The sequence below is a fragment of the Mobula birostris genome, chromosome 23, assembly GCF_030028105.1.
Source record: "Mobula birostris isolate sMobBir1 chromosome 23, sMobBir1.hap1, whole genome shotgun sequence".
NCBI lineage: Eukaryota > Metazoa > Chordata > Chondrichthyes > Myliobatiformes > Myliobatidae > Mobula > Mobula birostris.
Window position 1 is genome coordinate 42,159,735 of NC_092392.1, and position 25,361 is coordinate 42,185,095.

Consider the following 25,361-nt stretch of genomic DNA (forward strand, 5'->3'; position numbering starts at 1 on the left):
GACAAGCTAGCAAGTTGGCATGGCTCTGACCTGGTACTCAGCCTCCTGTAGGCCATGCATCCCACCACTTCAGATCTAGTTACGATCTCCAGCCAACCATCTCCAGACCATGGGCACTGCCACCTCCAGCTCTGTGTCATGGTCCCTTCTGGCAATCCCCCACCTTGTCAATTGCCTCAAGAATTGGGCCTCAATCACCTCATTTAGATTCCAATCATTCCCAGGTTCCACTAACTCCACACACCTGCTTCCCATCAGAAACGGCAGGATAAAAACCCTGTGAAAACAGCAATAAGCTGCCAGTTCATTGGTTGACTCTAGTGAGAGTAACTTTGTTTCCTGATTCCTGAGAACTGTTAGTTCTAAGCTCCGTATTGTCTCCTGGATACTGGCTCCCTGTTCACAGTGGTGCTAATGCCCCAAGACTCTGCTTCAGCACCTGTGTCCTGCACTTGGGTTTGTCCCCAGCCACGTCCTTGCAACACTTTGGCTGTATCCTGACTGTGGCCCCAGGCAACTTCCGGCTCTGGTTCCAACTTTGACCCTGGTTTCCTGATTAAGCAGGAGACTACACAGCAGGCCAGTCCTAATGAAGGGTCTCAGCCCGAAACTTTGACTTTGGACATGATGACATTGATTAGTGTTGTTTCTTGGTATACAGCTCCAATGGGATCCTGTTTAGGACTACCACAGCTGAAATTCATAGTCACAGCTATAGGTACTTTAGTAAGCAACATTGTTTAAAGGCAATTAAAAAATCTATCAATCCTCAAAATCAGTAGAGCCGGAACAGAGATTCAGGATGTGAGTGCAGTTCCCCTTTAAGAAGATGGAAGTGGGGAAGGCATACTGGACCACAGGCACAATTGAAACAGTAGCTTTATAGCCCACGGTCCCGACTGTCCTGCTGCTGAGCGTATAGCCTCTGGAAAATAAAACTGAAGGCCTCAGGGCAAGATTGCAGTACATCAGGGAATACTGTATACTTTGCTTCATGAAAACATGGCTCACCCCCTCCATTTCAGATGCAACGCTTTAGTCTGAGGCCTTCACCATCCGTTGAAAAGACAGGACAGCTAAGCCTTTTAAAGGCAGAGGAGGTGGAGGTTGCTTTATGATTAACTCATCATGGTGCACAGACATGGAGGTTCTGTCTCACTTCTGCTCACCTGACCTGGAACATCTAGCAGTCAAGTAGATTCTTTTGCTGAAGGAGTTTTCTGCTGTCATCCTGGTCATGGTGTACATTTTACCTCTGGTCAACATCAGGCAGGCAGTGGAGGAACTGAACGCTGTGATCAGCAGACATGAAATAATGCCCCTGACGCCTTTGCTATCATTGCGTGGGATTTCATCCAGGCCAACTTGATGAAGTCTCTGAGCAACAACCACCAACATATTACCTGTGAAACCAGAGGAACGAACTCACTTGACAAGTGGTATGCCACCACTGACAGCATTTAACATGCCATCCCATGCCCACACCTTGGAAAGTCCAATCACCTGGATGTACTTCCACTCCCAGCGCATAGGCAAAGACTGAAGACTGCAGCACCTGTGGTGAGGACCAAGAGGGTATGGTCAAGGGAAGCAGACGAGTGCCTTTTTTGTTTAAAGGACCACTTTGAGTTGGTGGACTGGATAATATTTGGGGATTCATCTTAGAATCAGAAATAATATACCACATTTATCACCAACTTCATCAAGACCTGTGTGGATGAGTGTGTCTTCAAGCTATAAGTTTGCCAATGCCACAACTATTGTTGGCATAATTTCAGATGGTGATGAGCAGCTGCACAGGAGTGAGATAGATAAGCTGGCTGAGTGGTGTCACAACAACAACCTTACACTCAACATCAGCAGGACAAAAGTCCAATGTTCAAAGTAAATTATCAAAATACATATATATCACCATATACAACCCTGTGATTCATTTTCTTGCGGGCATACTCATTAACTCCATAGCATAGTAACCATAGCAGAATCAACGAAAGACTGCACCAACTTGAGCATTCAACCAATGTGCAAAAGACAACAAACTGTACAAATATGAAAAGAAATAAGTAATAATAAAAATAAGCAATAAAGATCAGGAACATGAGATGAAGAGTCCTTGATAGAGGGTTCATAGGTTGTGGGAACATTTCAGCGATGGGGCAAGTAAAGTTGAATGAAGTTATCCCCTTTGGTACAAGAGCCGAAAGGTTGTGGGGTAATAACTGCTACTGAACTGGTGGTGTGAGTCCTGAGGCTCTTGTACTTTCTTTCTGATGGCAGCAGCAAGAAGAGAGCACACCCTGGGTGGTGGGGGGCCCCGATGACAGATGCTGCTTTTGATTTAATAGTGGACTTCAGGAAGAGGAAGTCGAGGGATCAACAGTTCTTGAGTGTCAACATCTCTGAAGATTTATCTTGGGCCCAACATATTGATGCAATTAGAAAGAAGACATGACAGCGGCTATATTTCATTAGGATTTTGAGGAGACTTGGCATGTTATCAAAGACTCTCGCAAATTTCCACAGATGTACTGTGCCAGAGCATTCTATTTGGTTACATCCACTGTCTGGTATGGAGGGGCCACTGCACAGGATCAGAAAGTGTTGCAGAAAGTTGTAAACACAGCCAGTTCCATCATGGGCACTAGCCTCCCCAGTATCGAGGACACCCAGCTAAGGAACAGTGAAGAAGATAATCTAAAAGACCATATCAACATATACTGAACAACACAAGGGAATGCCATACAATAAAACTATAAGATGTGTTACTAACATTATAGATAATGAAGAAATCTGCAAAACTTATTCTTGCCTTTTCATCTGCTTATGAGAAGAGTGAAAGATGTGTTAGAGTGTAAAACATGAAATTATAGTTGAGGCATTGTCTGCCTAAATAGAACAAGCAGCTTTTTTTTTGGTTAACCAATACATTACAATTGTGAGTACTCTTTAGTGCTTCAGAGTCAAATTCTTCATGCATTTGAGGCAGATGACTGCAGTATGTTGTCTAAGGTCAATGCTTTAAAGCATTACTTATAATTACAGCAGACCGTCATTGCAATAAACAACCTAATATTGCCTTACTGCTTATCATGTGCAGGAGTAGTGTGGTAGTGCTTATGTTACCAGATGTGTAATTCAAGTCTCGACTTATGGTCCAGACAATGAGTTCATTGCATCTATGGAATTTAAATTCAGTTAATAATCTGGAATTGAAAAGTTAGTCATCATAAGGTGAGTATAAAACTAAAAAACACATAAAAACTGAGAAGACATCTGTCATTATTGTGACATCATAGTGGCATTCTCCGCTGTGCTATGTGGGATTAAATAGGAGAGAGTCTTTACAGATGTAATAGCACAAAATTAGGCTTCCAAGCATTACCATGGTATATCAACAGCAGCAGATATGTACATCAATACAATCTATAACCTCATGCTCTGGTATATCCCTTACATTGCCATTACAATTAAGCCGGAGTTTCAGCACTGGTTCAATGAGGAGTTCAAAGGGGCAATTAGGGAATATGGAGCACCAACTGACATTCCCACTACTGAGCTGCCAACTGTGAAAGTTGTCAAACAATAAAAATGCAATAAATAGAATTAAGGTGTCCTATCCAATAGATCAGATCAAGGCTCTGATTGTTGATGGTGGTGGATTTTTGAACATCAGGAGAACGCTCCAAGAGCACCTCCCATCTTCAACATTGGCAGAGGGTAGCCAATGATCCATTTGTTTCTATTTTTATTTAGAAATACAGTAAGAGTGAATTCCAAACTCTTGACACCCTGAGCTATATTAGTGCTGTGCTACCATAGCACCTCCTGAGATCTTCATCATTTCAGAAGGATCTTCAGTCAATTTAATTCATTCAATGTTATATCAAAAAAATTGGTGAGAGTGCTGAATGCAGTAAAGGCTATTTGCTACTGCGGACTGATGCTCCGGACCCAGCTAACCCTCTGGCAAGGCTGCTCCAGTAAAATTACACTAGCATGTACAAAATTGTCCAAAATCTCTAAATCACAAAATGAAGAAATCCAAACTAGTTTATCATCACCTATTCAATTCCTCAATCTCCAAAACATTCTGTTCTTGATCATCAGAAATTAACAAGTCAAACTGACCCTCTAACCATCCGCTCATTTATGCTTGGTTTAGGTTTTGCTAGGACCATGCAGTCGGCTATAGACTTCAGCACAGCCTTAGTCTAAATCTAAATCTAAATCAAAAAGCTTAATTCCAAAAATGAAAACTATTACCTTTGATATTGAGGCAGGATTTGACTGAGTGTGACATTAATGAGTTCAGGTCAAATGGAAATTTCTGGACATGGGGGGGGGGGGGTGCGGTTAATCACTCCAATGGTCAGATTCATGTTTCTGACAAGGGTGACATTTGGGTGTTCACTATCCTATCCTCAGAACATCACTGCAGAAGATTCAGGTGCAATCATAATGTTGGAAGTGGGAATGGTAATGATTGTACAATGTTCCCTTGTTGCAACTCCTCAGCCAATGAAGCAGTCCATCTAACAAGAACTGGATAATATTGAACGATGGACAATTAAGTGATAAGTATCATACAAGGCAAAAGAATGCCAGGCAATATTCACCTCCAACTTCTCCTACCATTTAATGGCAGGGACTTCCTTCATTGACAGGAAAATTAACTAGACCAGCCAGATTAAAAAAAATGGCTGCAATGGCAGGTCAAAGACTGGATATCCTATTTCAAGCACTATCTACTGACAATCCAATGAATTTCCATAATTTATAAGGCATAAATCACAAGTGGTGATGGAATTCTCTTCACTTGCCAAGATGCAGCTCCAGCAAAATTCAAGGAGCTTTTATCCAGGTCGAAACAATCAGCTCAACAAGTATCTTATCCACCATATTAAACAATTGTTCCCTGCCTTTGCTGGTGCACTGTGGTTACAGCATATGCCATTCACAAAAATAGTTGCAATGTAGGACAATCTGAAAGCATTTTCAAACCTGTGATCTCCACCACAAATAAAAGGTAAAGGCAACAGATACATGGAAATGCTATCCCCTGCAAATACCGCTCCAAGTCATCCAACATCCAAACTTGAAAATATTGCTGCTGAGTGTAATTCCCGAATCTGAAATGATTGACCACCACCTTCTCTTGAGGGAGATTAAGATTCAGCAATAAATGTTGGCTTTGTTAGCAGCACTCACATCCTGATGAAAATGAATAAATACAAAGAATGCAAATTCACTTTCATTGGGAAAACGCAGTACTATATGTGAGCACCTATAACATATTTCATTATATTATAGATGATCATTAGAGCAAAAGAAGAAGCCATCTGGTAATTTGAACCCGTACTTGCTGTTCTGGAATACTTTTCATAGTTTTCTCCCTCAAATACTTTTCCAATTCCCCTTTGAGTCATCCATCATCCTACAGTTGGTGATATTGGATTCTATATCATGACTACTTGCAGCATGAAAAGATGGTTTTTACATTTTACTCCTTGTAATAATTGCCATAGATCTCCTTTAGTTCTTTACCCTCTTATTGATGGGTATATTAATAAATTGATTATGATTCCTGAGTTCTGGTTCAGTATTCTGCAATCATTGATATTGTAGAATAGCAGTGTAAATCATTCAGAATGCACACTCCTGGTTCTATCTTATTACAGTATCCCATCTGTCTTGAACTCTCCCTCTGTTATTATACAGTATATTTCAACCTTGACAACATTAAGATGGGATCCCGAAGCTCCTGCCTGGAATTGTTTTTGATTCAGATCCTCTCACTTCCAGACCGGTATTCTGTGTTCTGTAAATCCACTGTGTTTTCATCTGGAATACCTTGGTTGATTGCTTCTTTATTTGCACTTTACTGCTTGTGTCGTGGAATTACTAGCTTCCATTTTTGCATCACTTATTACACAATAATAGCCCCATTAGAATCCTAAGTGCTAGAGAGTGATCAGCAAGGGGATTGGCAAAGGAGGAGTTTACAGTGTTTTAAGCAGGCAAAGCTGGTGCAGATAAGCCGAGAGGAGACAGCCTGGTTACAAATAGCTACCTAGTTAGCCTTCCCTCCAATATTGTATGACAAGACTCCAGGAAACTTGCAAGCAACTAAGTAAAAAAGTCATGAAGGCATCAAAATTAGTTTTATTGTAATTTTATTTAAACAATCTTGTTTATTAATTGTAAAAGGCTTAAAAACAATACATGTAAGGAGTCGTAGAGAACAGAAATAAGTACTTCAGCTCACATCATTGCTGATTTTTCAGCCCATATAGACTTATCCCATTCGCCTGCATTGTATTCATATCTATCTATGCCTTGACTAAACATTCTAAATATTATAAACTTCATCCCAGATATTGAGTACTCTTGGTGTAAGATGCTTTCCTCTCAGAAACCCTTAAAATACCTTCCTCTCATCTTTGATCTATACCCAAGTTCAAGAAGTTATTACCCCTCATGCGTCAGATTCTTGAACCAAAGGGGATAACTTCACTTGCTTCATCACTGAACCATTCCCACAACCTCACTTTCAAGGGTTCAATTAATTTTCTCGATAATTGTTGCTTATTTATTATTTTTTGTATTTCCACAGTTTGTTGCCTTTTGCATGTTGGTTGCTTGTCTGTCCTGTTGGGTGTGGTCTTTCATTGACTCTATTGTTTTTCTTGGATTTACTGTTCAATTTGCAAGAAAATGAATCTCAGGGTGACAAACATGCACTTTGATAATATATTGAATTTGAAATTTGAAACTAACCAGGCTAATTCCTGAGATGAGAAGATTCCCAATAAAGCCAGGGTAAGATATTCTGGTGGCTTGTCAGCGTGGATGTTGTGAGATTTCACTTGTGTAAGAATCTTAAACAATGGGGCTGAGTTTCAAGAAAAGGAGCCAGTCATTTAAATATGTGATATATTGAATTTTCTTCTTGTAGAAGTCCATGTATTTCCGGAATTTGCTATCACCAAGTTGTGGAAGTAAGATCATTAAAAGTATTTAAAATGGAGATAAACTGAGGACGATGATAATCTAGCAGAGGAAGAATTGAGGCCTGGGACAGAACAGCCATGATCACACTGAGTGACAGGATAGGCTTGAGGGGCCAAAAGGCCTACTCATGTTCCTATTTATTTTTGTTCTTATGCACAAGGGCAGAAATCTTGCTGCAGTTTTTCAGTAAATCCCACCGGGAGTACAGTGTGCTGGTTAGATCTCTTTAGTCAATGAGGAACGCGGTGAAGATGGTGCAACATAGATTTCCTTGATGAGGGGGTAGATCTGAGAAGCAAAATTAAAGAGGTAAAGGTATTAAAGTATAGAAGTTGAATTGCCTTCTTTAATTTGTTACAAACATTAAAGGTAAGTATTAACGATAACATAAAGGGACAAGTGTAGACAGGCTATTAACTTCCGACATGCTGTCATTTAGGAATTAGATGAGGAAACATTTCTTTATTCAGATTAGGAACCTATGGAATTCTTTACCTTAACTAGTTGTGACATTTGGCCATGAGATCTTAAAGGCCATGTCTATTATATTTAATTGACCCCAAGGATCATAAAATTCCATGATTAAAGTAGAATTTCCATCAGTTGTTATGAGTTATTTCCTACTCTTCCCTCACATATCCTGTGCTACCACTGTAAGTCCATCCTCACAAAATACCATCTTTCCAAAGCAACCTAAATATGAAGACTCTTCATTGTTCGAGTAGATGATTCCTTTCTAGCAAACAGAATCTATTCTTTTCACCAATGTTCAAAGTGAATTTATTATTAAGGTACATATGTTACTATATACTACTTTGATATTCATCTACTTGCGGTTGCAAGAAAAATAAACAAATACAATAGATGCTACAAATGATTTTATGTAATTAATGGATGGGTGATCAAAGAACATGAAAACACTTTCTATAAACAGCCCATCTCGTGATTTTTTCTCCAACGTACTTCTCTGCAAAATGTATTTGAGATTAATCTTCAATTGTCCAATACTGTAAGTTAATTCTGGAAGGTTGGCATTCCTTGTTTGCATTTACAGAACCAATTTTAAGAATCTGCCAAATTAGCTACCAAATAAACTGTAAAGATGCGTTGTTCTCTACGATTGTGACCTTGTGATCTACCTTTTTTAAAAATTGTAGATGTGTCGTGGAAGGGGTACATTAACCTAGGTTTTTTCCATTCTTATCTATTGTTCCTACATTGACTTAAGTCAAGTCCCACCTTTTATGTCCATTCTTAATAAGGACCAACTTAACATGGGTCTAGGTTTGAACAATTTATTACTGAACAGTGCACATGCAACCAGCTTCCGGTTTGGGTGAACTCCTTGCATTACCCATGAGGAACTGAAGTTCATTACAGTATTATGCACACATAATAAAATGTCATCCCCCTTGAAAGAAAAACAAATGTAATACTACATCCTCATAAACCTGCAAGGAAGTTATCCTTCCCAACAAAGATATCTACATTCCGTAGCCCACCTCTTATTTTTTTTAAATTTTCAACTTCAATTATAATGAGCAACTACACAGCCACTCATCAACTTTCAGTCTCTGAGGTGGTTCAATGGTCCTTTTTGGTCTGCTGTTCGTTTCCACAGGTCTATTAGTGCAGCGAATGCAAGCAATATTTGTGACTTTCTGAGAACTCAAAACATGTTCATCTTTTACATATGCTGGCCCTTTGGTATACTGACAGTTATAGGCTGGAGCTTGTGATCATAGATCCACTCTGTTCCTTCTCAGAGGTGTCCCTCGCTCGGCCTTGCTTTGGTAGGAATGTGGTGCTGCTTCTTCTTTCACATATCCTTGCATGGATCACGTGCCAGAATTGTGATCTCAGACTCACATTTGATCTCCAGGCTTCAGGTCTGGTAAACTTTTTGCAGTCTTGTCATGATACTGTTTCTTTCCTTTTTTACTTTAGCCAATTTGAACGTGTACTCCTTTAGGTGTCAACAGGCTTTCATGCATTGGAAGGTTAATGTATATGCATCAACCCATCAGCATTTGGGCTGGTGAAAGGCCATTCTGCTGTCCATCATTAGACTTGTGGAAATCCTCTTGTCCTTCTTGTGCTTTCTTCAAGAGGCCCTTCACTACATTGACAAAACTCTCTGTTCGGCCATTAGATTTGAGTTGATGTAGGCCTGAGGTTATATGTCAAAACCCCTAAACATTGGCAAATAACTCAAATTCACAGATCCAAAATTGGGGTGGGGACCATTGTCTGATACTGCTTCACATGGAACTCCATGCCTTACAACCAGTTTTCAGGAAGGTGATGACTCCTCTGCTGGATGCTGATTGCAGTGTTGCAACCTCTGGGTAATTGGAAAAGTAGTCTGTTAAAGCAATATGACTCTTCCCTTTACAAACAAACAAATCCACTGCAACATTGAAGTACGGCCTATCTAGTACAGGCTGTGGTGTAAGCCGTTCTGCTTATACTTTGGTCTGTAGGTAAGGCATATTTCACATGAAGCAATGATCTGGCTGATGTCTTGGTTCATTCTTGGCCAGTACATCACTTCACGAGCTCTGTGTTTACATTTTTCCTCACTAAGATGCCTCTGTGCACCTTCTGCGACATTTCTTGATGTAGCGACACCGGAATTACAAACCTGTTCCCTTTGAAGACCATATCTTTCACAACTGACAGTTCAGCTCTGCATGCCCAATAATCCCAAATACACATTGGACTGTCATTCTTAGCTACTAGACATTCATTCTGTATTGTATCTTTGAACTTTCACCCATCAGAGTCCTGACATCAGGTATGCCTTCAGAGGTTATATGGAGGGTTTATGGTCGATTTCTGACGCAGACAGAATCCCATACGGCAACTGAAGAAAATAGTATCTTCCTTCTTGTGTTGTATTAAAAATAGTCTTGACCTTGCCTCATCAAGCTTTATCTGCCAAAACCCAGATGACGCGTTGAACTTGCTAAACCACTTGGCACTTGCAGATCAGGACATGATCTCCTCCTGTGTTGGCTATTTAAAATGCTTTCTCTTGATGCCTTTATCGAGAGCTCCTGAGTCTAGACATCTCTCCCATGCTCCATTTTTCTTTAGCACAATGACAAGTGAGCTCACCCGATCTATTGGTTCTTCAGTTTTCTGTATGACATTCACCTGTTCCCTGCATACTAGCTTTTGTTTAAGTTTGTCTCCAAGTAGAACCTGAACTTTCCCACATGGATGGACAACTAGAGCTACTGTATCATCTACATGAATTTTGTGTACACCAGTTAAGTATCCGAGCCTCTCAGAGACATCGCCATACTCCTCCCTGACTATTGTGTGGTCATCTTTGGTCTGTAAAGCCACTATGAAAATTCTTTTCATCAGGTTGGGCTTTTCACATCCACTCAGACCTAATATTGGTTGTACTCTCTTTTCTACAATCAGCAGCTGTGACATTAGGTTCTGCCTCTTGTGCTTGAAGGTCACTATACAGCCCCCTTTTACTGGAACATTCTCTCCAGTGTAGCTTGTCATTTATAAATTCAAAAGTTGATTGATTATCAAAGTATGTATGCAGTATACAACTCTGAAATTCATCTTCTCCAGATAGCCATGTGAAACCCCTTTTACTGAGCATCTCTGGAAATGTGGTTCGTTAGCCCCTCGCTAACAGCCACTGGACTCCACAGCGAGAAACCCACCTTTCTCAGATTCTGTATGTGTAGGGTGTATACGACTTTGGTCCTGTAAAATCTGTGAGGTTGGGGTATGTCTTGCCCACTCAAACCCTGGTTTGTGTGAATGCTGTGTGAATACTGCCCCTCTGCAATCGCCCATTGGCAAGAAATAACAGATTATGCACTGCATACAATTATAAAGTATATTTATGAACATTAACTTAACCAAGAGTTACTAAAGAAAAAAAACACAAAAAGGGCCCATTATAATCAAACAGTCAAATGTGCATTTAAGTTGGAGCTCATCTTGAGCTTGTCTGTAACTCACATGCTGGACCCTTGGCCTGGGTGAAAGCACACACCACCTTCTGAGTGTCGCTTGAAATCCATCTCGAACAAATTGGCTCTCCCATGGGAGTATTGGTCCTTCCTCCGTGACGTCATTCATTTGCAGAAAGCACCTTGTGCAACTGGGACATCATCCTCAGCCATCTTCCCTCCTGTCTTCTCCCAGCTCCCCCCAAAAAAGACCTCGACCCACACCAATGTCTCTCACAAAATCTCTCTGCCCAGTGTTCCCTTGAACCTTCTCCCAATTCCACCATCTTGACTGGCTGACACCACATTTCTAAGTTGAACAATAAAGGCCCTCATCTTAGCTCAAACCCAAACAGGCTGAAAGCAGAACAGCCTGCTCTTATAGAATTGCTAAAATGAAATACCTACAGCATAGCAGTAAAATTCTTAACCAGGCTGTTACACACGGCAACAAAGAAAACCATGGAGGTCGTTCAAAGGAAAATATCAAAAACACATCTCGCAAATGGCAACACGGTCATCAACCCCACCCCCCACACACAAAAAAATCAGAATCAGATTTATTATCACCGGCATGTGTCGTGAAATTTGTTAACTTAGTAGCTGCAGTTCAATGCAATACATAATATAGAAGAGGGAACAAAAATAGTAACAATAAATAAATAAATCAATTATAGTATACAAATAGATTAAAAATTGTGCAATAAACAAGAAATATATATTTAAAAGTGAGGTAGTGTTCAAGGGTTCAATGTCCATTTAGGAATGAGATGGCAGAGGGGAAGAAGCTGTTTCTGAATTGCTGAGTGTGTGCCTTCAGGCTTCTGTACCTCCTACCTGATGATAAAAGTGAGAAAAGGGCATGCCCTGGGTGCTAGAGGTCCTTAATAATGGACGCTGCCATTCTGAGACACTGCTTCTTGAAGATGTCCTGGGTACTTTGTAGGCTAGTACCCAGGATGGAGCTGACTAAACTTACAACCCTCTGCAGCTTCTTTCAGTCCTGTGCAGTAGCCACCACACTGCACCCCCCCCCCCCAATACCAGACAGTGATGCAGCCTGTCAGAATGTCCTCCATGGTACATCAATAGAAATTTTTGAGTGTATTTGTTGACATACCTAATTTCTTCAATCTCCTAATGAAGTATAGTCAGTCTTGCCTTCTTTATAACTGCATCGATATGTTGGGACCAGGTTAGGTTCTCAGAGATCTTGGCACTCAGGAACCTGAAACTGCCCACTCTCTCCACTGCTGATTCCTCTGTGAGGATCCATATATGTTCCTTCATCTTACCCTTCCTGAAATCCACAATCAGCTCTTTCTTCTTACTGACGTAGAGTGCAATGTTGTTGCTGCGACACCACTCCACTAGTTGGCATATCTCACTCCTGTACACCCTCTCACCTCCACCTGAGATTCTACCAACAATGGTTGTATCATAAGCAAATTTATAGATGGTATTTGAGCTATACCTATCAACAGTCCTGGGTATAGAGAGAGTAGAGCCATGGGCTAAGTACACACTTCTGAGGTGCACCGGTGTTGATTGCGCAAATGGCAACAAGAACATCAAACCCCAAAACCGCTCCCTCAAAAAAAACTAACAGATTGCGCCAAACGGCAGCAAGAATATCAAACCCCAAACCCCAACACATTCCCTCGCTCAAGAAATATTACTCTAAGTTGCAACAAGAATCGGCAAAAACACCGAACTGAAAGAGAACAATTTGAACTAGTCCACAGTCCAATGTATAAATTACAGAACCTTGAGGGAGAGAGAAAGACCACCAGTTGAATGCAGAGACCATCTGAGATCCATCACAGCAGCAAGTAAGAGGCAGGTAGTCGTGCTAAACACTTGTTCACCTTCCACATTCGCCTCAATGTTTCAAGCTTCCTCTACGCTTTAATCGATGAGAAATAGAGTTGATCACAGGCTCGAGCCCCAACTCTAAGCTTCTTCACCTTGAGGCTACTCGCACTCACCTCCTGGAATTTTCTCAGACCCAGTAAAGTGCTAGATCACTCAATTGACCTCCAAACTCCAAGTCACAGGCTCCAACAGTTCCAGAAACACATTTAAGCCATAGAAAAAGTGAAATAAACACTTCCATGGACTGTCTGGAAGACATCACTGAGGAAGTGTTGTTTGCTGGCACCATCTTGACTGGATAAACCTAGATCAATCTTGATCTTTACTGTGAGAGCTCTGTAATCATCCATGGACAACAGACTTACCTGGGCCCCGGGGTGTCAAGTTTGAATGATATTACTGTCCCATTCAGTCTTTGGAACATCCTATTCTGTTTTACCAGCACCAGCAGTCTGTAGAGAATACACAAAGAACTCCTCCAATTCATCATCAACTGTGTGCACCTCTCCCTTGGTAGCCCCTGAATTTGTAGCACTTTTCAAAACGGTTCTTCTTCCCAGTTATTGCAAGATTTTCCATAAGCAGGTCATGTCTTTGGATTGCGACTGCCTCCACATTTGCTGTTTGAGCCTTCCTCTGCTTTGCTGGGAAATGCCTCGTTGCTGCTCCCATTTTTTCACAGCATGCACTGCTGTGTTTGCTCTGTGCAGCTCCTTAGCTTGTGCTCATGTAGTCTCTGCTGCCCTGCACATATTCACAGCCTTTTCCAGCGTCAGATCTTTTTTTTTACACAACAGTCCTTTTCTGAGTTAATTATCTGGAATTCCACAAATTGTCTCCAACTAGTGAGCTTCGCAAATCTCCAAATTCACAGGACTTGCTCACTGGGTGAAGCTTAGCTAAACATTGGTCGAAGTTAACATCTTGTTTCTGGTCACAGGGGGTAAAAAACTACCTTTCAGGGACTAACATAAGGATAGAACCATGATAATTTAATTTTAGACATATGAGCCCTGTGTACGACCTTGAACTGTAAAAGGCAGTGGCGAGCACATAAAGAAGTTGAATTAACTGACTTGAGAATTGAATCCCAAACCTCGTCAGACAGAAAAACATTTAAATCATGCTCCCAGGCAGTTTTAATTTTGTCAAAGGGGGCTCGCCTCAAAATCGCTAACATATCTCAAATAGTGGATATTAAACCTTTACCCAATGGATTCATACGAAGAAATAAGTCCACAACATTTTTATTAGGTACCTGAGGAAAGTTTGTTATTAAAGGGTTGATAAAATGTCTAATTTGGAGATATCGGAAGATATTAGTCCCTGTTGCGACAAGTGTAAAGGGGGCGAAGCTTCCCTTATTCATATGTACTGGGCTTGTCCTAGTTTGGAGAAATTCTGGAGAGATGTTTTTTTAAGTTTATCCCATTTACTTAATTGCTAGTTGGAACCTAACCCTCTGATTGCTCTTTTCGGCACCTCAGGAGAAGTTGACACACATCTGAGTTCGGCTAAGCGTCGTATATTGTCTTTTGCCTCTCTTTTGGCCAGACGTGCAGTCCTTCTTAGATGGAGGGATGTTGCCCCACCTACTCATGCTCAATGGCTTAGAGACATTATGTCCTGCTCAGACTCTGAAAAGATTCATTATTCACTTCCTAATTCGGACAATTAAGTTCCAAAAGGTGTGGGGACCTTTTCTTGAATATTTTCATGATTCCCGCTTAGATTAAGAGTTCATCCCTCCTTTTTATCTTTTGCATTTAAATCCCTTACTTCCAGCTTCTTTCAGTTAAGACTTACCGTTTTTTTTGTGTGTAAACATATAGCTCAGGTAGTAGGCAATATACCTTCTTTTTCTAAATACAGCTCTGTGTTGATAAGAGTTCTGTTCCACTCCTCTATATATTGTAAGGTTGGCTTGGAGTTGGGTAATGGGAGGGTGAGGTGGTAGCTAACTTTATACAATTCTACAATGGGTGCTTTTCCTTAATTGTTATGAACTATACATTTGATATGTTTATTTTGAACTGTATAAACCTTTTTTTTACTTTTTTTATTGCATTGTAAAACAAAAAAAATTAAAAACTACCTTTCAAACGAGGTTTTTACTTGGGACAAAATACTCATGTGATCGTGTCCACCATAAAAGCCGTCTCATCAATATTATGGATGCTTTTACTTGGGATAAAATGCTCCTCAAATTTTGTCATCAGTCTGTATAATGTCAAGCTCATCAATTTGAAAGCTGCTATACGTGTCCAAAGCATCTTCGCCAATTACATGTAGAAAAATAGACGCTTTCACTTTATCAACGGTCCATCCCGCTCCGTTAGCAGCTAAACATATATTAAATCGATGGGTTTCCAGTTATCAGTTACATTGCCTGTACACCGCACAGGTGCGGGAGGACTTAGTTTATCCATGGCGGGAACTCTGCGTCTCTCACTTGAATCTCTTTTGGTAAATCCGGTGACTGCTGAACTTAATGATCTCCCGCCACGCAAGCCAGTTTCTCTCAGTCGTAACTAGCGTACTTGCTGCTAGCTCCTTTCGTACTCACGCGGACTCTTTCTAGGTCGCACACAACACGACATTCACTTAATCTCTGTTTAGACCTCACACCATCTATAAACACCATGTTACGTTAGAACATTTTATTACTGAAATTGTGCTTAACCACCTGTTCCAGCGCAACGACGTCGCCGCCGGAGGATGAACCCCTCGCATTGCCCACTGGGAATTGAAGTTCTATATCATGCTCACATACACCGTCCTGGACATTTCCAAGCTGCGGAACCTTCCAAGAGAGATTGTGGCGGTCGGGGGACGATATTGTAGACGTACAAGAGGGCAGTTGCTGATTGGTCGCTTGGCGACTGTGGTGTACGGGACGATGGCGACCCTGGTTCTGGACAACGGGGCTAGCACAGCGAAGATCGGCTTCAGTGAGGAGGGGGTGAGGTGCGTTTCAGAAGAAGCGGCCCTAGCGTCCGTCTTTTTTCTCTCTGGGCCTTCAGCCGATGCCTGATTCAATGCTTTCCTCTTGCAGCATTTTGCCTAATTGCCAGTTTCGCTCGAGGACTGCTCGTCTCAAAACTTTCACCTCCAACCAGATAGATGAGATCAAAGATCCCTCGGGCCTGTATTATATTCTTCCCTTTCAGAAGGTGAGTGCGTGGGTTTCAGTGGCTGCGGTTTTAGAGTGAGCTTCAAAGCGACGACGCTCGCAGCTACTTTAAAGAAACCTGACCACAAAGATCTTGCAAGCCCCGTGGCATGGACCACCCTTTGCTGACAGGCACCAATTCATTGGTCGTTGATGTCTAATCGCTCTTATCTCATCAGGCTCCAGGGATTCTTACGGGTATCATTGGGTTTCTGGTCAAGAGCAGACGTCATTTTTGGTGCTCGATGTATTGTGCGCAGAATAACTGTCCGGATATTGAAATTGTAGCAAAGTAACATCCGAACTGAGATTTAATAATCCCGGCTTTATTGGCAACTATTACTTTTCAGTATTCTTTCGATTTTACTGCAGAAACAGCTGTGTAGTCCAACTTTTCTTTATGACTGCTCTGTTGGACTTCTTACTATTTTAAGGAAAGTTTTTAGGTCACCTTCGGTTTCCTCATCAAAAGATGTACACAATCCGTTCATGTGATTTTTTTTCACACGAATATATCTGACAAGTGAAATTAAACAGAATTAACACACAAAGAATGCTGGAGGAACTTGGCAGGGCTTGCAGCATCTACAGAAAAGAGTAAGCAGTTGGCGTTTTGGGTCAAGGTCCTTCATCGGGATGGGGAAAAAAGATGGAAGGTCAGAATTAGAAGGTGGGAAGGGAGGAAGAAGTACAATGTAGAAGGTGATTGGTGAAACCGGGTGAGGGGGGGAGAGGTGAAGTGAAGAGAAGGGAAATTGATGGTTCGACAAGGGGAAATCTGAAGGAGAGGACAGAACACCATGGAAGAAAGGGAAGGGGGAGGAATGCCAGAGGGAGGTGATGAGCAGGTAAGGAGATGATGTGAATAGGGAATGGTGAAGTGAGACATGTTCCCAGGAAATAACCTACCCCTTGCCTTTCTTCCATGGCCTTCTGCCCTCTCCTATCAGATTTCCCCTTCTCTAGCCCTTTCGCTTTCACCAATCAATTTTGTTGCTCTTCATTTCACCTCTCCCCCTCATCGGGTTTCACCAATCACCTACTACATTGTACTTCTTCTCATCTTTTATTTCCTGTCTTGACGAAGGGTCTCGGCCCGAAACGTCAACTGTTTACTCTTTTCCATAGATGCTGCCTGGCCTGCTGAGTTCCTCCAGTGTTTTGTGTGTGTTGCTTGGATTTTCAGCATCTGCAGATCTTCTCTTGCTTGTGATTGTGGTTTCTTTTAAATTGAGCTAGAAAACACTCTTGTACACATTGCTTGAAGTTGCCCTCCACACTATTGCTGCTTGTTTGGTTTCTACAGTCTATGTAAAGATAGATTATCTTCATAATTTTTGGATAATCTTTTATGACCTTGATGTCTTATTTGGTCTGTGGATGAGCTTTTCTCCAGTTTTCATGCCATCACCAGGACTGCTTATTTCCTTTCCTGTGGCATTGCTGGGCACCATCTCTTCTGTAGCTCATTTACTGCTGTAAAATTCTTTCACGCCATTATTACTTCTAGCCTTGACAATTTCAACATATTTCCAGATGGCCTGCTTTGTGCTACCCTCGGCCAACTTGTGACTATCCAAAATTCTGTAGTTCATGTCCTAACTGGCACCAACTCCTCTCTCTACATCACACCCATGGCTGCCAACTGGCTTCCAGTTAAACACTTTATTTTAAAATTCTTAGCTTTGATGTCAAATTCCTCCCTGACATTCCTGTATCACCAAATACATAGCAATAGTCTTTGAAAATGTTTGTACTTTTTTCATTTCATCCTCCTTGAGTAGATTTAAAAGGTGGGGGAGGGAAGAGAGAAACACAAGGTGATAAGTGAAACTGGGAGAGGGGAGGAGTGAAGTAGATAGCTGAGAAGTTGATTGGTGAAAGAGATAAAGGGCTGAAGAAGGGGCAATCTGATAGGAGAGGGCAGAAGGTCGTGGAAGAAAGGCATTGGGGAGGAGCTCCAGAAGCAGGTGATGAGCAGGTAAGAAGATAGATGAGAAAGGAAAATGGGAATGTCGAATGGTGAAGGAGAGTCGGGGGGTAATTACTGGAAGTTTGAGAAATCAATGTTCATGCCATCAGGTTGGAGGCTACCCAGGTGGAATATAAGGTGTTGCTTTTCCAACCTGATAGCCTCATCATGGCAGTAGAGGAGGCCATGGACTGGGAAGTAAAATTGAAATGGGTGGCCATCGGGACATCCCACTTTTTCTAGCGGACAGAGTGAAGGTGTTCAGTGAAGCAATCTTCTAATCTACGTCGGGTCTCACTGATATGCAGGAGGTCACACCAGGAGTGCTCACCAAGGATTAAACAGAATCATAAGGCATTCTATACACGTATCAAGGACTTGAGGAAAAAATAGGAAGGAGTAGTTTTACTGAAGGGTAAAGGAGGGAACATGTGCTTAGAGACGGAGAATTCCTATATGAATACTTTGCTTCAGTAAAGGACAAAGACGTGGTGGATAGTGAGATCATTGTGTAGATTGCTAATATGCCAGGGCATTTTGAAATAAAAAATGCAGTAGTGGTGAGTCACTTGGAAATGAAGTTGGTTCTTCGCTTGCAAAAATCAGGAGGGAAGAAGCATCCTTAGGAGTGATGGCATGATCGTTGGGACAGTGGAGGCCAATTCTGGATCTGCAGACTCTGGAGCAGCAGGGACTCAGGAAAAGCTGGGATGTGGGCACTTGGGTAGTAGGATCCTTCCTGCATCTCCTCTTCAGCAGTGGCTCTTCTGGATTGCTCAAGGTTCTGGACTGCTCCATGGATCGGCATTCTCCAGTGGTCTCTGTCACAAGCCAGCTGCTACCACCCGTTGACCTCAATATTTACCTGAGAGAACTGCTTCTTAAGTTGGTTCTTGTGCCTTTTGCACAAGGCACCACGATCTTTCTTACCCTGAGAGAGCTCTCCATAGAGTACTGCTTTCCATAACCTGGAGTTGTCCGTGTGATACATGTTGCCTGACCTGCAGAGCTGCTTGAGCAGCTAAGTGGTTTCGATGCTTGGAGGTTGAGCCTTCTCCAGGGCCTTGTTGTTGGAGACATGATCCTGCCAGCTGATACCCCTGATGGAGTGGAGGCAGTGCTGATGGAAGTGCTTGAGCATCCGGATTAGCTTGACCTAGGATTTGGAGCCGTATAGCAGTGTTGTGACGATGGCAGCCCTGTACACCTGGATTTTGTGGCCAGACACAGCTGGTGGTTCTTCCACACACATTTCTGGAGGCGCTCAAAAGTACTGTTGGCTCTGGGGAGTCAATTGTCAATGTCTGTAACTATTGTAGTGTCATTGGAGATAATGCTGTCCAGGTGGGTGAACTGCTCACCATGGTGAGAGGGTTGTCATCAATGGTGACCTGAGGTGAGTTTTAGACATCTCGAGGGGGCTTCTGATGGAGGATCATTGTTTTGACCATTAACCCAAAAGCCTGGCAGCCTTGGCGAACTGAACAATTGCAGCCTGTAGTATGTCCTCTGTGTGCGTGAGAAGAGCACAGTCCAGAGATGTACCAGTTGGTAGATTAATTGGTTGTTATAAGTTGTCCTGTGATTAGGGTTAAATCGAGTTGCTGGGTAGTGCAGCTTGATGGGCCGGAAGGGCCTGTTCTGTGGTATATCTCAATAATAAATAAATATTGTTCAATATATGCTGCTTCTGTATACTCAGCCACTTTTATAAATAATTGGATTAGGGAATTAGCAATTGTGCAGAAAGCAAATGGTATGGATTTTCTTGGATTAGAAGGTGAAGTTAATAGGTTATCTGAGGGATCAGTGCATGTGTCTGGGCTATTTGCAAAATGTATCACTGATTTGGCTGAGAACGCAAAATATATTTCCATGTTTGCTAGTGGTACTACACTAGTAGAATTGTGAGTAGGGCTGAGTAACTGAGTGGACGAGAACATGGCAGTTTGAATGTAATGTGGAACATGTTTTTAAAACAAAACAAGTATTTCTAAATGGTGACAGAATGAAGGTGTGCTTCCAGATAAGGCACAGAATGTCAGTGTGCATGTGCAGCAAGTGAATAAATGCCACAGAAGCTCATGCTTCATATGGGCACATTGCTGTCCAGCTGTGGATGTACAACTGTTAATTGTGGTCTACTGTTTGCCCTGGTAATCTAATGGTGATAACCTCATTAGAATTATTGTGGGGAAAAGTGCAAGTAGAGATGAGGCAAAAGGTTTTTCAGGTTGTTAGTTCACTTCATTTTCACTTTTACGAATTTATTTTGATTAACTTTCTAATTTGACAATTTTGACTCATTCAGTTGTGTTTAACTTGCAATATAAAGGTTCCCTTAGAAGTGTTTGAGGATTTTTTGTTTCATTGAATGTATTTGCATGATGTTAAATAACATTTCTCACTTTAGGGATATTTGGTTAACTGGGATGTTCAAAGGCAAGTATGGGACCACCTGTTTGGGAAAGAAATGTACAAGGTAAGCTCCACTGATTTGTATTTTATAGTGCTTTTTAAAATGTATAAACATAACCATATATTTTTTGTGATCTACCATTCCACAAGTAACATGACAAATCTAAGGTTTAAAAGCTTTAGATTGTTTGTAATGCTTCTGCAAAGGATATTTCTAATTAGAATCATTTTTTAGTTTGCTAGTAAATGGCAGTTGAAGTTACTAAATACTACTTTTAAAAAAAATCAGGAAAAATGTGCAAGTAATTGAAGCAATCTTAAGAAGTTATTTTTCCAAAGGAACCTGATTCCTAAGAAGACCTATTTAATAGTTGTGAATTTGTTTTTGAAATTCCTTTCTGTTAATCAGCTTTGTGTAAGTTGGTAGCACAGTTATCTCAGGATCAGAAGGTGACCGCTCTTGCTTCCCTTGGGGCTCATAACAGTACTACTGCTTTATGGAGAGATCATTTATTAACACTGTTCGTTGGTCTAGGGGGATATGAGCGATTCCACTGTTTCATTTCCTTAATCTGATTAGTTTTCCTCTTGTCCAAGGCCATCATAAAAAGTTATTTCTTGAAATGTTGACAATGTTAGGAATTGTGGCAATCTATCACGATTATCGTGAGAATATATTAACAGCAAAATATAATTTTGAGGTATGAATATTTTATTTTCATTGCATTAAATAAGATTCAGTCTAAGTACTGACTGAATTGAGTTCAGTATACTTAATGCTTCATGAATTGAATGAAGCTAGAAATCTGAAGTCATATGGGAAGCTTAGTGGCCATCTGCAGTTTTGCATTGTTTATGAATAAGTATTTCTGCACATACTTTCAGAAAAAAGTAGAATTTAAGGGTTTTACTTATAATGCAAATTCCTGAATTTTTCTTGGTGTTTGTAGGGGCATTTCAACATTTGCTGTATGACCACCTGCAATTGTTTTGAACATGGGTCTGTGACTTGGAAATCTGGTAATGTCCAATGTATTAGACTATTTGCCTTTGTGCAAGAGAATGCATTTCCATCAAAGGTAAATTAGGCAAGGCCAACTTCAGCACTGGGTCTGGATTGCTCATGGGTGAGGGAGTGCATCATGGAATTGGCAAGATAAGTCAGGATATTTAGCTGCCACTAATAAATGCTGGCTAGGATGAGTTGAGTTGAATCAAGATTGAGCTTGAGTTGAGCTTGGAGGTGTGTGGTGTTTAGTACTGGGGAGTGTGAGGAGGGAGGAGAATGTTTGTTAACATAAATGAAGGTCCTCTTTATTGTAATTAATTAACATAAAGAGGACCTTTCAGTGTTGGTTTCCCAGCAGTGGTTTTCAACCTTCTCATGAGAATCAGAATCAGTTAATATCACTGGCATATGTCATGAAATTTGTTAACTTAGCAGCAGCAGGACTGAGCAATACATGATAGTATAGAAAATAAATAAATCAATTTTAGTAAGTATATATGTATATTAAACATTTAAATTAGAAGTAGTGCAAAAACAGAAATAGTTTTTTAAAAAGTGAAGTAGTGTTCATGGGTTCAATGTCCATTTAGAAATCGGATGGCAGAGGGGAAGAAGCTGTTCCTGAATCATTGAGTGTGTGTTTTCTGGCTTCTGTACCTCCATGCTGATGGTAACAATGAGAAGAGGGCATGTCGTGGGTGTTGGGGGTCCTCAATAATGGACACTGCCTCTCTGAGCCACCACTCCTTGAAGATGTCTTGGATATTATAGAGGCTAGTACCCAAGATGGAGCTGACTAATTTTACAATTTTCTGTAGCTTCTTTTGATGCTTTGCAGTAGCTCCTTCATAGCAGACAATGTTGCAGGCAGTCAGAGTGCTCTCCACATCTGTAGAAGTTTTTAAGGTGACAAACTAAATCTCCTCAAATTGCTATGAAATATACCTGTAGTCTTGCCTTCTTTATAGCAGCATTGATATTTTGGGATCAGGTTAGTTCCTCAGAGATCCTGATCAGGAACTTGAAATTGTTCACTTCTGAACCCTCTATGAGGATTGGTTTGTGTTTCCTTTTGATTCCTACCCTCTTTGAAGTCCACAATCAGCGCTTTGGTCTCACTGACGTTGAGTCTGAGGCTGTTGCTGCAACACCACTCAACTAATTGGTATATCTCACTCCAGTGCACCCTCTCACTTCCATCTGAGATTCTGCCAACAATGGTTGTATCATCAGCAAATTTATAGATTGCGTTTGGGCTATACCAAGCCACACAGTCATGGGTATAGAGGGAGTAGAGCAGCAGGCTAAGCACGCATCCCTGTAGTGCACCAGTGTTGATTGTCAGTGAGGAGGAGATATAATTACCAATCCACACAGATTGTTGTCTTCTGGTTAGGAAGTTGAGGATCCAATTGCAGAGGGAGGTACAGAGGTTCTGTAGCTTATCACTCAGGACGGTGGGAATGATGGTGCACAGAAGAAAGGGTTGCACAGAAGTAGGGCCTGCTGGCATCCTGAATTCATCCTACTTTGGTACATCTCCAATACAAGTAAAGGTAATTGCACGTTATTCAATGCCAGTCTGACCTGGGTCCTCAATGTGTTGCGGAGCACTTACACAGAGGAACTAGAGTGAAATATATGGATTTCCCAAATAACAGTAAGAATTCACACTTGTGATGTTCTTATAGCAATATGTGGTGCACAGAAATTTGTGCTTTGTGATCTAATTTCAAAGCAAGTATATTTTATCCATTTGGTTCAGGACAAAGCAACTTTGAAAATGGACATTTGCTAATTGTGCATGAGACAATAAATAAGTATTGATTTAATTTGAAACAAAAGATTATTGTTTGGCAGTAACATGCCACAATTATTGTTATTATTTTCAGCAGAGAAACAAACCATTTATTCAAGAAAATTTGTTCAACAGAACAACTTCATCTTGTACATCAACCTGTCTTGATACCTTTCTTGGTTGCCTAGCTTTTTATTGAATGCATCTGTACCCCTGAGTGAGTTTTGTCTTCAACTCGGAATAAAGGTACTTCAATAATCTTGTCCTTGGGATGGAAATGTTTTCTCTACATCATTCCTATAAAAACATTTCATAATCCTAAAGATCTCAAACACTTGCCCTTTATTTTTCTGGTTTTGGGTTCCATTCCATTGGATTGGAAAATAGTAAAAATAACTCCTTCATTCAAAAAGGAGACAGGAAGGTGGAAGGTTTTTTTTGTTGTTTCCTATGGCATGGCCTGTGTGCCTGTCTGTTCAGGGGCCGGGATTGGATCGATCTTCATCTGGCATCTTGTCCACAGCCGTTCCAACATGAGTGGTCCTGAGTTGGCATCGCCTGATGGAGTCCTTGAAGCACGCAAGCCTCCACACAATGTCAATGTGTTGATCCAGCTCATGGAGGAGGTGGAAAGTACAAACCAGTTAGCTCAATATGGGGAAATGGTAGAAGCTATTACTAAATTTATAATAGCAGTGCTCTTGGAAAAGGTGAAACAGACAAGGCCAATACAAGTGTCCCCCGCTTTTCGAACGTTCGCTTTACGAAATCTCACTGTTACGAAAGGCCTACATTAGTTACCTGTTTTCACTAACAGAAGGTGTTTTCACTGTTACGAAAAAAGGCAGCGTGCGGAAAAAGTAACGTGCGAAAAAAATCAGCGCGCGATAAAAGCAGCGTGCTGTGCGTCCCGAGCAACCACACTCGCCCGGATTCGGAACGGCATTCTCGCCGGCATTGCTTAAACACATGCCTGTGAGAAGCCGTTTGCAAGATGAGTTCTAAGGTATCGGAAAAGCCTAAAAGAACTCGTAAGGGTGTTACACTTAGCGTAAAACTAGACATAATTAAGCGTTTCGATCGTGGTGAATGAAGCAAGGACAAAGTGAGTTTGGCTTGTGGAAGTTGACGAAGATGATGTTGAAGAGGTTTTGGCATCCCATGACCAAGAACTGAGAGATGAAGAGCTGATGCAATTGGAAGAGGAAAGGATAACAATCAAAACCAAATGCAGTAGCGAACGGACCGAAAGTGAAGTCGTCCGGGAACTGAACGTGAAGCAACTGTGTGAGATTTTCGCTGCAATGATAAAGTACGACTTTAATTTTGAAAGGATACGTCGGTTTAGGGCATATTTGCAAGATGGTTTGAGTGTTTACAAAGAACTGTATGATAGAAAAATGTGCGAGGCTAAGCAATCAAGCATACTGTCCTTTTTCAAGCCTTCCACATCAGCCACAGCAGACGACGAACCTCGACCTTCGACATCGAGGCAGGCAGACATAGAAGAAGATGACCTGCCTGCCCTGATCGACAATGAGATGACACACCTGTGTCCCATCACCCCAGTGGTCCCAACCCCCGGGCCGCAGACAGATACCGACTCACGGAGAATGCAGTGGTAGCCGGGAGGCATCCAGCGCGTCTAAGAAAAAAGCCGAAATAAACAAGCTAATTATTACGTGCCCGGCGACACCTAATTGATTAGCTTGTTTATTTCGGCTTTTTTCTTAAAGATGTGCTGGGTGCGTCCTGGGCACTGCTGGACCGCTGCACGCTTCGCGGATCGGTATCAGTTCGCTGCCCGGAGGGTGGGGGCCACTGCACCACCCCAACCTCCGATGACTCAGCCTAACACACCATCATCAGTGTGCTTGATCTCTTCCCGATTCCCGTAAGTGATATTACACTGTACGTACATTATTTCTACTTTATATCAGTTGTGTATTTTTACGTGTTATTTGGTATGATTTGGCAGCTTCATAGCTTGCACCGTGCTTCTGCCGAGAATGCTTGCATGAGATTTTCGCTACGGAGAACAGTGCAGGCAATCATTGTAGAGAAGTATTTCTAATTTATGTAGGCTGTGTATTTATCATATCATTCCTGCTTTTACTATA

The 25,361-nt window shown here is 41.4% G+C and overlaps 1 protein-coding gene across 1 annotated transcript in view; it reads left to right on the forward strand.

Annotated features, from left to right (window-relative positions):
• Positions 1–15,704: 15,704 nt before the first annotated feature.
• The window catches only part of actr6 (actin related protein 6), a 42,148-nt gene continuing 32,491 nt past the window's right edge, over positions 15,705–25,361 (forward strand). Inside the window, exons 1-3 of the mRNA XM_072240973.1 lie at positions 15,705–15,839; positions 15,928–16,045; positions 20,430–20,498. Of these exons, the coding sequence (XP_072097074.1) occupies positions 15,772–15,839; positions 15,928–16,045; positions 20,430–20,498 (255 nt within the window). The 5' untranslated portion in view covers positions 15,705–15,771. The remainder of the gene's footprint in view (positions 15,840–15,927; positions 16,046–20,429; positions 20,499–25,361) is intronic.